The 12,353-nt window shown below is 45.5% G+C and overlaps 1 protein-coding gene across 1 annotated transcript in view; it reads left to right on the forward strand.

Moving 5' to 3' along the window:
- The first annotated feature begins 4,023 nt into the window (after positions 1-4,023).
- The window catches only part of LOC119357481, a 17,713-nt gene continuing 9,383 nt past the window's right edge, over positions 4,024-12,353 (forward strand). Inside the window, exon 1 of the mRNA XM_037624414.1 lies at positions 4,024-4,505. Within this exon, the coding sequence (XP_037480311.1) occupies positions 4,024-4,505 (482 nt within the window). The remainder of the gene's footprint in view (positions 4,506-12,353) is intronic.

Raw genomic sequence — 12,353 nt, forward strand, 5'->3', positions numbered from 1 at the left:
TTCTCCTTTTCACTAAAGCCCACTAAGGCCCATATAGCTCCCGGGGGGGGGGGTCCGGTAACCTCCCGGTACTCCGGTAAAATCCTGATTTCACCCGGAACATTTCCGATATCCAAACATAGGCTTCCAATATATCAATCTTTATGTCTCGACCATTTCGAGACTCCTCGTCATGTCCGTGATCACATCCGGGACTCCGAACAACCTTCGGTACATCAAAATGCATAAACTCATAATGTAACTGTCATCGTAACCTTAAGCGTGCGGACCCTACGTGTTCGAGAACAATGTAGACATGACCGAGACACGTCTCCGGTCAATAACCAATAGCGGGACCTGGATGCCCATATTGGCTCCTACATATTCTACGAAGATCTTTATCGGTCAGACCGCATAACAACATACGTTGTTCCCTTTGTCATCGGTATGTTACTTGCCCGAGATTCGATCGTCGGTATTCCAATACCTAGTTCAATCTCGTTACCGGCAAGTCTCTTTACTCGTTCTGTAATACATCATCCCGCAACTAACTCATTTAGTTGTAATGCTTGCAAGGCTTAAGTGATGTGCATTACCGAGAGGGCCCAGAGATACCTCTCCGACAATCGGAGTGACAAAACCTAATCTCGAAATACGCCAACCCAACATGTACCTTTGGAGACACCTGTAGTACTCCTTTATAATCACCCAGTTACGTTGTGACGTTTGGTAGTACCCAAAGTGTTCCTGCGGTAAACGGGAGTTGCATAATCTCATAGTTATAGGAACATGTATAAGTTATAAAGAAAGCAATAGCAACATACTAAACGATCGGGTGCTAAGCTAATGGAATGGGTCATGTCAATCAGATCATTCTCTTAATGATGTGATCCCGTTAGTCAAATAACAACTCATTGTTCATGGTTAGGAAACATAACCATCTTTGATTAACGAGCTAGTCAAGTAGAGGCATACTAGTGACACTTTGTTTGTCTATGTATTCACACATGTATTATGTTTCCGGTTAATACAATTCTAGCATGAATAATAAACATTTATCATGATTATAAGGAAATAAATAATAACTTTATTATTTCCTCTAGGGCATATTTCCTTCATCCTTGTGTGCTAAAGCGCACGTAGTAGGAGTCCGGTTTGGATTATAGTTTAGTTGGCGTGTCTAGTATAGGCAATACCAGTATGAGTCTGATTAGAAAATAGAGTCAGATTAGGACAGAGTTGAGCGTGAGGGCTTGGCCAGACGTGTATCTATACATGGGCAGGCTATAGCTTCGTAACAATCGTGGAGAAAAAGAGAACAAGGGGCACGAAAAGGGCCCTTGGCCAAAGTTTTTGTGTGTGTGTGTTCATCGTGTTTCGATGTGATCGATCTGTGGTGAAATTCCAACAATTGGTATCAGAGCTGGGTCGATTTGAAGTCGTGCTTGCCTAGGGTCGCGACCCGATTAGCGCCTCGGGGCGGGCGATATGGTCGTTGGGTGCTGCAGCGATGAGGTGCGGGCCATGAAATCGCTGGGTGAGGCAGAGAAGAGGAGGATCAAGCGACCGTCGTTCAGCGGAGCGACAAGGAGAGAGACGGCAGGCTGTCGTCAGCAAGGTGGCGGAAGGAGGACGTTGATGGGAGAGGTGGTGCCGAGGTGCGGCGCTGAAGCTCATCAAGATCATTATCGGGGGCAGTCGGATGAGTCAAGGAGTCGTGCGAGTTTGCATGGTCAGTCGTCGTTGCGTCTGTGAGTCCTCATCGTTTTCGAGAGCTCGTCTTGGTAATGATTCGTTGGAGTGGAAGCGGTGTGCACGGTGTTCCGTGAGTCATGTCCATGTCCTCGCGGAGCGTCCTGATATCGGCCAGTGTGGATTCGGTGTGATGCCGAAGGTGGACGATGGTAGGCGAAGCCATCGTAAAGCGAGGAGGTGTGCGACCGGTGGAGAGTGGATCTATTGCAAGCAAGTACAAGGAGTATGGTGCGGACCGACTGCACGGCAGCGGCCAAGCAATGACCGTGGCACAACATTGTAGAGCAAGAAGGTTCTACGTGTTTCCAGACGGGTCATACTCAATGTACAGATATGGCGATTGAGGCGATGAGTCGACAAGATGTGGATATTCAGCGAGTCAAAATCAGAACGAGTGCAATAAGATGACAAGTCAAGATTCGGGAGAGAATGTTAGAGTAATCTTGATTAGGCATCTGGTTTAGGTAAAGGTTTCGGTCCTAAGCTAGCTAGTGGCGTGAGGAGAGCTAGTACTAGTTCTGGCTAGTTAAATTAGGTGTCCTTGTGTGGTAAAGCGCACGTAGTAGGAGTCCGGTTTGGATTAGAGTTTAGTTGGCGTGTCTAGTATAGGCAATACTAGTATTAGTCTGATTAGAAAATAGAGTCAAATTAAGATAGAGTTGTGCGTGAGGGCTTGGCCAGACGTGTATATATACATGGGCAGGCTATATCTTCGTAACAATCATGGAGAAAAAGAGAAAAGAAATAAAGGGGACAAGGGGCACGAAAAGGGCCCTTGGCCAAAGTTTTTGTGCGTGTGTGTTCATCGTGTTTTGATGTGATCGATCTGTGGGCGAAATTCCAGCAATTGGTACCAGAGGTGGGTCGATTTGAAGCCGTGCTTGCCTGGGGTCGCGACCTGTTTAGCGCCTCGGGGCGGGCGATATGGTCACTGGGTGGTGCAGCGATGAGGAGGTGCGGCCCATGAAATCGCTGGGTGAGGCAGAGAAGAGGAGGAACAAGCGACCGTCGTTCAGCGGAGCGACAAGGAGAGAGATGGCATGCTGTCGTCAGCAAGGTGGCGGAAGGAGGTCGTTGATGGGAGAGGTGGTGCCGAGGTGCGGCGCTGGAGCTCATCAAGATCATCATCCGGGGGAGTCGGATGAGTCAAGGAGTGGTGCGAGTTTGCACGGTCAGTCGTCGTCGTGTCCAAGTGCCCGTCTTGGTAATGATTCGTTGGAGTGGAGGCGGTGTGCACGGTGTTCCGTGAGTCATGTCCATATCCTCGTGGAGTATCCTGATTGCGGCCAGTGTGGATTTGGTGTGATGCCGAAGGCGAAAGATGGTAGGCGAAGCCATCGTAAAGCGAGGAGGTGTGCGACCGATGGAGAGTGGATCTATTGCAAGCAAGTACAAGGAGTATGGTGCGGACCGACTGCAAGGCAGCCGCCAAGCAATGACGGTGGCACAACATTATAGAGTAAGGAGGTTCTGCGTGTTTCCAGACAGGTCATACTCAGTGTACAAATATGGCGGTTGAGACGATGAGTCAACAAGATGTGGATATCAGCGAGTCAAAATCAGAACGAGTACAAGAAGATGACAAGTCAATATTAGAGAGAGAATGTTAGAGTAATCTTGATTAGTCATCTGGTTTAGGTAAAGGTTTCGGTCCCAAGCTAGCTAGTGGCGTGAGGAGAGCTAGTACTTGTTCTAGCTAGTTAGATTAGGTGTCCTTGTGTGCTAAAGCACACGTAGTAGGAGTCCGGTTTGGATTAGAATTTAGTTGGCATGTCTAGTGTAGGCAATACTAGTATGAGTTTGATTAGAAAATAGAGTCAGATTAGGACAGAGTTGAGCGTGAGGGCTTGGCCAGACGTGTATATATACATGGCAGGCTATAGCTTTGTAACAATCGTGGAGAAAAGGAGAAAAGAAATAAAGGGAACAAGGGACACGAAAAGGGTCCTTCGCTAAAGTTTTTGTGCGCGTATGTTCATCGTGTTTTGATGTGATTTCATAAATTACCCCAACAAATACACAGCACATCAGTCTCCTCGTTCACTCCAGAGTCTAGACAAGTCAGTCCCTTGGAGTCCTTTTATCATCGGTACGGCTGCGCCGCATGCAAGTGCCCTTCTTGAAAGACTCATACGGTTGGGTCCCATGAGCCAAGATGCATCTACCAAGGAAATAGTGAGAAGGACGGTAAGTTTTCATTCATCGGATCAACATTCATGTTACATCCTGTAGACCAAGTGTTGTGGCTGGGATTGCCCCCTTCCTACAGTGATCCACCAGTACAACACCATGGCAACCTGCACTGGGAAATGGGACGGTCCTACAGGTCTATCAGACACCGTCTGCGACAACATATTGGCTTTTGACACGGTCGGAGAGACATTCCGGTGGATGCAGCGCCCCGCAGCGCTAGGTCCTTCGGCGTGGATGCTAGAGATGGACGGCGCACTAACTTTGTCCAGCACTGTTGAAGATTTGGCCTTTATACATGCTTGGGTGATGCAGGACTACGAGGCTGAGGTCTGGGACTGGGCGTTCAAGTTTCGAATTAACTTGTCGGAGATGGCGGCATCCTTACCAGTCCATTCGTCGCTACACCTGCCCAGTTCATCATCAAGTGGATACTACTGCCCCAAGGTGGCGGCGGTCAACGATCGTGACCTACTGATCAAGCTTCCTGGGGATGGATGTCTGTTGCATTATGACATCGATGGCAAGTTCTTACGAACTATGCAAAGTAAAGATGTCGATTACTTGGGGTTCACTCCCAGGTCCGTGGGATGCTCCCCATGGGATGAATGTTTGCTTACTCTGCATTTACTCCGAGAGAGCTTGTTTCTCCTTCCATCCTTCGAGTTGCGAGAAGAGGATGGTGTGAGCAAGCCCCATCCATTTATCCTAGTCTCCTAGTCTTAGGGTTTTGCTCTTCTCATAAGGCTCCCGCGCCGTTTTCTTTTGTTCTTGTTGCTGGTAGTACTGAACATCTTAGATGTTTACAGTAGCATTTCTGACATGTCATCATATGGTGCTCATTAACTACTACCTATCATGTATGTTCTGAAGTATGGGGAGTTGGTCTATGTAACTTGGATGAATGATCAACAAATGCAATTATAATTTGAAATGTCAATGTGCATTGCATGCTTGTCCTCACTACCAAGCACGGTAACATTACCTTAGGATAAGTTAGGATGGGATGAGCAAGATACGAAGTTTTGTGTTTATGAATTCATGGCCATTATATTTACTCACGGGGATAACGCACATGATTACTAATGTACTTTAAGTTGGTAGACACAAGGGTGAACAAGTATAACTTGGTAAGCACAGCAGGTGAACATAAAGATTGATCTTTCCACTGTAGCAAACAAAGTCAACAATTGAGGTACTCAACCATTGCCTGAAAGCAGCAAAAAGAGAGTAAGTTGCACAGATCAATGAATTGAAGCTTAAGTCATTTATATCCATAGAAGCTTAGATTTGTGCAGAGGTCAGCACATGAGCCTCGGAATAAAGAGTAGTGTAATTAATCCATCAGAATTGTCTATCATGCAAATTTCAGCATAAAATCCGCACTGAACAGTAACCTAGTTATAACAGTGAACCTGTTATCAGTTTTCTGCATCTTCTCCTATTTTATATTGGTCAGACCAATTCTATCTTAGGACGTTATTTTCTCTCTGGCAAGCCATGAATAAACTGACCATATGCTCCCAGTAAACTTGCCAAAATCGCGCATCTCACAACAATCCAGATCAACAATCGACGGATCTAGCTCAGCCAGATTCATCAGTTTCTGCGTGCATGAGTGATTCCTGTTCATAGTAGCAATTTTATATTCATGCTTAATCAGGTGCATCATGGGGTGGAAGTCATGTAGTAATTGACTAATGTTTTTTTGCACTGAAAGAAAACTATATGGTCCAGAAATCCTAGTACAAGCTACTACCACTAGTAGAAAAAGGGCCTATTGCCCCGGTTCGTCTGGCCCATTTGTCCCGGTTCTTGAACCAGGACTAAAGGGTCGTTACTAAAGCCCAAGGCCTTTAGTCCCGGTTCTTACACGAACCGGGACCGATGGGCCTCCACGTGACCGGTGCTGCGAGCCCAGGCAGGAGGGCCTTTGGTCCCGGTTGCTGGCACGAACCGGAACCAAAAAGCATCCACGCGTCAACTTTTCAAGGGCTAGGGTTTTTGTTTTTCTTTTCTGAAGGGGGGGGGGAGGATTTGGGGGTTTTGTATGGTTAATTAAAGTGTTTCATATATTGTGTTAGGTAGCTAATTAATTAATAAAGAGAAGTGTCCTCTCTTATCTCCGTGCTTGGTCGACGCTACATACTATATACGTATAGAGAGGCCCTCGACATGCTAGCTAGTAAGAAAATCAAGGAAACCATGAAGTACAGGAGTTCGTCATGCATACTGAAAGAAGTGATCGACCTCTCCTTCTCCGAGAGATTGGTCGAACAACAAGTTTTGTATTATCTATCCGATGCTACTGGCTACATACATATACAATATTTAAGATCTCTTAGAATCCCCTAGCATCTGAAATCAAGTTCCACATGGTATTTTACGGCTTTATTGATGACGTGGTCAAGAAAGAATCCAGCCAATTCCTCTTGAATTGCTTTCATGCGATCTTCTGGTAGAAGTTCATTCCGCATCTCCCACGTCTAATTTGAAGAAGGGGGTTAATACATATATATGAATGAAACTCAACAGAAATGATGGTGTAATAAAATGAAATTGTGAATATTATTGCTTACGCACATCAAATTGTGTTTTAGAGTAGCCCCGCTTATCTTTGCAAGTCATATTCTAGATGAACTCGCACACGTAGTATCCACAGTAATCATTCTCTTGTTCCTGCCACAAGCACTTTACGAGAAATAGAGGTCAATCAAACTGATAATGAAGCATTACAAATGGCATTGATGAAAGTTTCTAGAATCAACGGGAGATGCGTGGAACTAGATAACTAGTAGTACTTACTTTCGGGTATGTATATCGGAGCTCCTTCGGCAGTCCCGGAGCTTCTTCGGTGATCTTTTTCCAAACCCTGCAAGACAAAGAAAATAATTATTACTTGAGATATCAGGAAATGAAAAAAATTGCCGATATGGTGCGATAATGATCGATCGAACTTACTTGTTGAGAATTTTAGTCATGTCCACATAGGTCTCGGGATCTTTCCGTCTCGAGTCTAAGACGGTTACTAGTCCCTGCTCAAGCTTAATCTCCAAGAGAATATAGTGGAAGCTGCGCACGCATGCATAACTCATCAATTACAGTACTATAACCTCGCTCGAGTAATAAGGGAAACTGAATATGCACAAGACAGTAACACTCACTTGAAGTTGTAAGGAAAGAGTATTTTATCTTTGTTTTGATTTATTCTCAATGATTGGAGCAAGTTGGCCTTGGCATCTTCGGCGCTCTTTTTAACCTGAAATTCATCTATAAGATTTTTGTTAATGAACCCAATATCATACATTTCTGCTTTTCTGCACTCGACGATCTTCAATCTGCATAATATAGTGAGGATAATTGTAAATGCATGCAATGAAAGAGCTGAGCTATATATAGAGACTTAATGACAGAAGTAGTACTTATAGACAGTAGCAAGTGACCGTTTATTTATCGAGGGCCTTTTGATTCAAAAACTGAAAGAACTTCTCAAATGGAACAGTCAACAAATCAATTGCAACGAGGTCGTGCTCCTCTTTAACTCTCAGATACAAAGTATTCGTTCCCCCAGACTCTTTGCAGGTTTTCATGTACCAATCATGGAATCTTCGCATCATCGTTGTTAGAGATTTTTCATCTTTTACAAGAGGCTTCCTGTAATGTTATTTGTGTTCTTCCACCTCCAAGAAATCATAATGTACATCGTCGGGCAAGTAATCTCCAAGATTGGTATAACCGGGCACCATCCTCGGATCATTAGCGACGATATCGCTAGACACCTTGAGCGGGGGGCATGATTGGTCCGCTTGTTCGCCGAGATGGGCAATTTTTTTCCCAACTCGTCATTCTGCTAACCTTCGATCACTGATAGTATTTCCCGACCGCTCCTCTTCGATATATACCTTTGCAGTAATGCGCTCATAGTTGTTTTCAGCAGAGACTTTGGTGGTTTCCTCAGGGCATCGATAGTGCGGTGAGCTTTCACCGGATCTACCTTCTCCTCCGGAGGTGGATGTCTCTTTGCTTTGATCCCTTCAAATAAGTCCTTCACTTATTTTTCCACAATCTTCGCATTTTCTTCCACGGTCCTCTTGTATGGTAACTTCTCTAGAGGCTTGAGAGGTGGACCGAATCTGTATTGCCTCCCGCCTTTGGCTGTACTGCTAGACGCCCGAGCAGGCGGAGCGGCTGCGGCTGTCTTCTTTCATGCTTGCTTACGAGGCGGAGGAGAAGGACTACGACGCGCCAGAGCAGCCGGAGCGGCGACGGGTCTCTTCCGCCCTTGCTGGCGAGGCGGAGAAGGAGTTGGCTGGCTGCTCGGGCACGCCGGTGCAGGCGGAGAAGGAAGCGGAGTGCCGCCACACGCTGGAGAATGAGGCTGAGTGCCCTGATCACTCGCCGGAGGAGGAGGCGGAGTGCCCTGACTCGCCGGAGGAGGAGGAGGAGGCGGAGGTGTCCAGTTCGGAAGGTTGATGAGCTCCTTCCGCCATAGGCATGGAGTCTTCAGAGAAGAACCCAGCCGAGTCTCCCCTTCACCGGTTGTGATCTCAAACCTTTCATCCGAGCGCAACTTTTTCTTCGGGCCTCGTCTCTTTACCGAAGTTGTGCTCCATCCGAAGGGCCAGAAAAAAGAAGAAAGACAAGAGTTAATTAATATGTGTACATATACCAAAACAATGAATGCATCAATTAGCTAGTTAGCACGGGCTTAACTAGTATATATACCTGGCCGGACTCGGTTCGGTCACCGGAGCCGTCATCACGGTCTCCTTCTTGCACCGGCAGTGGGTCACCGGAGCCATCATCAAGGTCTCCTTCTTGCAACAGCATTGTGTCACCGGATCCATCATAATCATAGCCTTCTTCTTCACCCTGTCCTTCCAGACCATCGGTTTCGTTCATAAATGACATGATGGCATCACTTCCTTGTGCGATTATGTCCCCCAACACCGCTTCTGTTGCTTCGTCTCGGGGGTGCTCCATAGTTTCTGCAAATGTTTGCAACATGGCAATTATTATTCAAACATGACAGATGGATATATTAGTGGCAAACATAGAACTAGCTAGATAATCACAATAAGGAATCATATTAGTGTCCTCAACGCTGCTTCTCTAGGGTTTGGGTGGCCTCGGCAGTGCTTCAAGGGTTTGGGGTGGCCTCGGCAACACTTCAAGGGTTTGGGGTTGTTGGGGAACGTAGCAGAAATTCAAAAAATTTCTACGTGTCACCAAGATCTATCTATGGAGAAACCAGCAATGAAGGGAAGGAGAGTGCATCTACATACCCTTGTAGATCGCTAAGCGGAAGCATTCAAGTGAACGGGGTTGATGGAGTCGTACTCGTCGTGATCCAAATCACCGATGATCCTAGCGCCGAACGGACGGCACCTCCGCGTTCAACACACATACGGTTGGGAGACGTCTCCCACGCCTTGATCCAGCAAGGAGGAGGGAGAGGTTGAGGAAGAAGTGCAACAACACGACGGTGTGGTGGTGGAGGAGCTTATGATTCTCCAGCAGGGCTTCGCCAAGCACCATGGAGGAGGAGGAGAAGGTAGGAGGAGGGAGGGCTGCGCCAGGTTCAAGGGTGTGGCAGCCCTCCCACCCCTCCACTATTTATAGGTGGGGGGAGAGGGGGGACCGCCCCCCCTAGATCCCATCTAGGGTTGGGGAGGCAGCCAAACGGGGAGAGGAGTGCCTCCCAAGTAAAGTGGAGGCCCTCCCCCTTAGGGTTTCCCCTCTCCCATGTGCATGGGCCTTGGGGGGGCTGGTGCCCTTGGCCCATTAAGCTTAGGGCGCCCCCTACAGCCCATGATGCTGTATTAGACGTGGTGGAACCTTTTCCAGACCTCCGGACCCCTCCGGAATCCTCCGGAAGCTTCTCGGTACAATACCGGAAAAAACCGAACTTTTCCCGGAACCCGGACAACAATTTTCCATATATAAATGTTTACCTCCGGACCATTCCGGAACTCCTCGTGACGTCCGGGATCTCATCCGGGACTCCGAACAACATTCGGTAATCACATACAAGTCTTCCTAATAACCCTAAGCGTCATCGAACCTTAAGTGTGTAGACCCTACGGGTTCGGGAACCATGCAGACATGACCGAGACGTTCTCCGATCAATAACCAACAGTGGGATCTGGATACCCATGTTGGCTCCCACATGTTCCACGATGATCTCATTGGATGAACCACGATGTCAAGGACTTAATCAATCCCGTATACAATTCCCTTTGTCTAGCGGTATTGTACTTGCCCGAGATTCGATCGTCGGTATCCCGATACCTTGTTCAATCTCGTTACCGGCAAGTCTCTTTACTCGTTCCGTAACACATCATCCCATGATAACTCCTTGATCACATTGTGCACATTATGATGATGTCTTACCGAGTGGGCCCAGAGATACCTCTCCGTCACACGGAGTGACAAATCCCAGTCTCGATTCATGCCAACCCAACAGACACTTTCAGAGATACCCGTAGTGCACCTTTATAGCCACCCAGTTACGTTGTGACGTTTGGCACACCCAAAGCACTCCTACGGTATCCGGGAGTTGCACAATCTCATGGTCTAAGGAAATGATACTTGACATTAGAAAAGCTTTAGCATACGAACTACACGATCTTTGTGCTAGGCTTAGAATTGGGTCTTGTCCATCACATCATTCTTCCAATGATGTGATCCCGTTATCAACGACATCCAATGTCCATGGTCAGGAAACCGTAACCATCTATTGATCAATGAGCTAGTCAACTAGAGGCTTACTAGGGACATGGTGTTGTCTATGTATCCACACATGTATCTGAGTTTCCTGTCACTACAATTCTAGCATGGATAATAAACGATTATCATGAACAAGGAAATATAATAATAATAATCAATTTATTATTGCCTCTAGGGCATATTTCCAAAAGGGGTGGCCTCGACAACAACACTCATTTAACTTGGTAAATCTGGGTGGCCTCGAGAGAGTTTGTCGGGTAGGGGCGCCGCGGGACGGGGTAGGAGACCGACATCGTTTTTTCTAGGGTTTGAGTGTCCTCGAGAGTCTTGGTCGAGCGAGAGGGCCGGGGGGTAAGAAATAAAAAGAGGAGAAGATCGAAGAAAAAAATAAAAAAAAGAGGAGAAGAAGAAAGGAATAGAGGAGAAGAATAAAAAATAGAAAATATTCTATTTTTTCTTCTTCTCCTCTATTCCATTCCTCTTCTCCTCTTTTTTTTCCTTTTTTCTTCTTCTTATTTATTTCTCCTCTTCTTCCTCTCCTCTTCTTCTCCTTTTTCTTTTCCTTCTTCCTAAACTAAACATAAACTTATATAATCCTAAAACTAAACGAAGTTATCGGGACGGGGTATATCGACAACGACATACCCGATAAAAAAAAGAAAACGAAGAAGAAATAAAAAGAGGAGAAAAAGAAAGGAATAGAGGAGAAGATCGAAGAAAAAAAGAAGAACAAGAAAGAGGATAAGAAGAAAGGAATAGAGGAGAAGAAGAGAAAATAGAAAGATCTATTTTTTCCCTCTTCTTATTTATTTCTCCTCTTCTTCCTCTCCGCTTCTTCTCCTTTTTCTTTTCCTTCTTCCTAAACTAAACATAAACTAATACTAAAACTAAACGAAGTTATCAGCACGGGGTATATCGGCAACGAAGAAAAAAAAGAAGAAAAAAAAAGAGGAGAAGAAGAAAGGAACAGAGGAGAAGAAGAGAAAATAGAAAAATATTCTATTTTCTCTTCTTCTCCTCTGTTCCTTTCTTCTTCTCCCCTTCTTTTTCTTCTTTTTTCCTCTTCTTATTTATTTCTCCTCTTCTTCCTCTCCTTTTCTTCTCCTTTCTTCGTCTTCTTATTTTCCTTTTTCCTCTTATTCTTTTTCTTCTTCTTCCTTTCCTAGCTAGATATATAAAACTTCTCTAAAAATATAACTTTTGCATATATAAAACTTTTTTTCTTCCTCTTCCTTCTTTCTTCTCTTCCTTCTTCCTAAATATATATAACTTTTCTAAAAATGAAACTAACCTAAAATTAATGTACTAAATCAGAGAACATATATAGATAAAACTTTTCTAAAAATCTAACTTTTGCATATATGTATACTTTAAATCATCGTTACAATTGAAAAAATACATAGATACATACAAAAAAACATGTAAAAAATACGAAGATACATATATGAACATACATTAAAAAAATACATATATCTAAAAAATACATACATACATATATGAAAATCTAAAAACATGTAAAAAAATAGCATGTATAAGTAAAAAAATAGCACGACGGCGGAGGGGCCGGCAGAGGCGCGGTGCTCACAGAGGGAGTAGCGTGCGGCGGGCGGCGTCGGGGCGAGCAGGGGCGCGGGGAGTGGCGCATCGACGACGTCGGGGCAGGGGCGGCGCGCAGAGGGGCAGGGACGGCGTGCGGCGAC

Source organism: Triticum dicoccoides, chromosome 2A (genome assembly GCF_002162155.2).
Source record: "Triticum dicoccoides isolate Atlit2015 ecotype Zavitan chromosome 2A, WEW_v2.0, whole genome shotgun sequence".
Lineage (NCBI taxonomy): Eukaryota > Viridiplantae > Streptophyta > Magnoliopsida > Poales > Poaceae > Triticum > Triticum dicoccoides.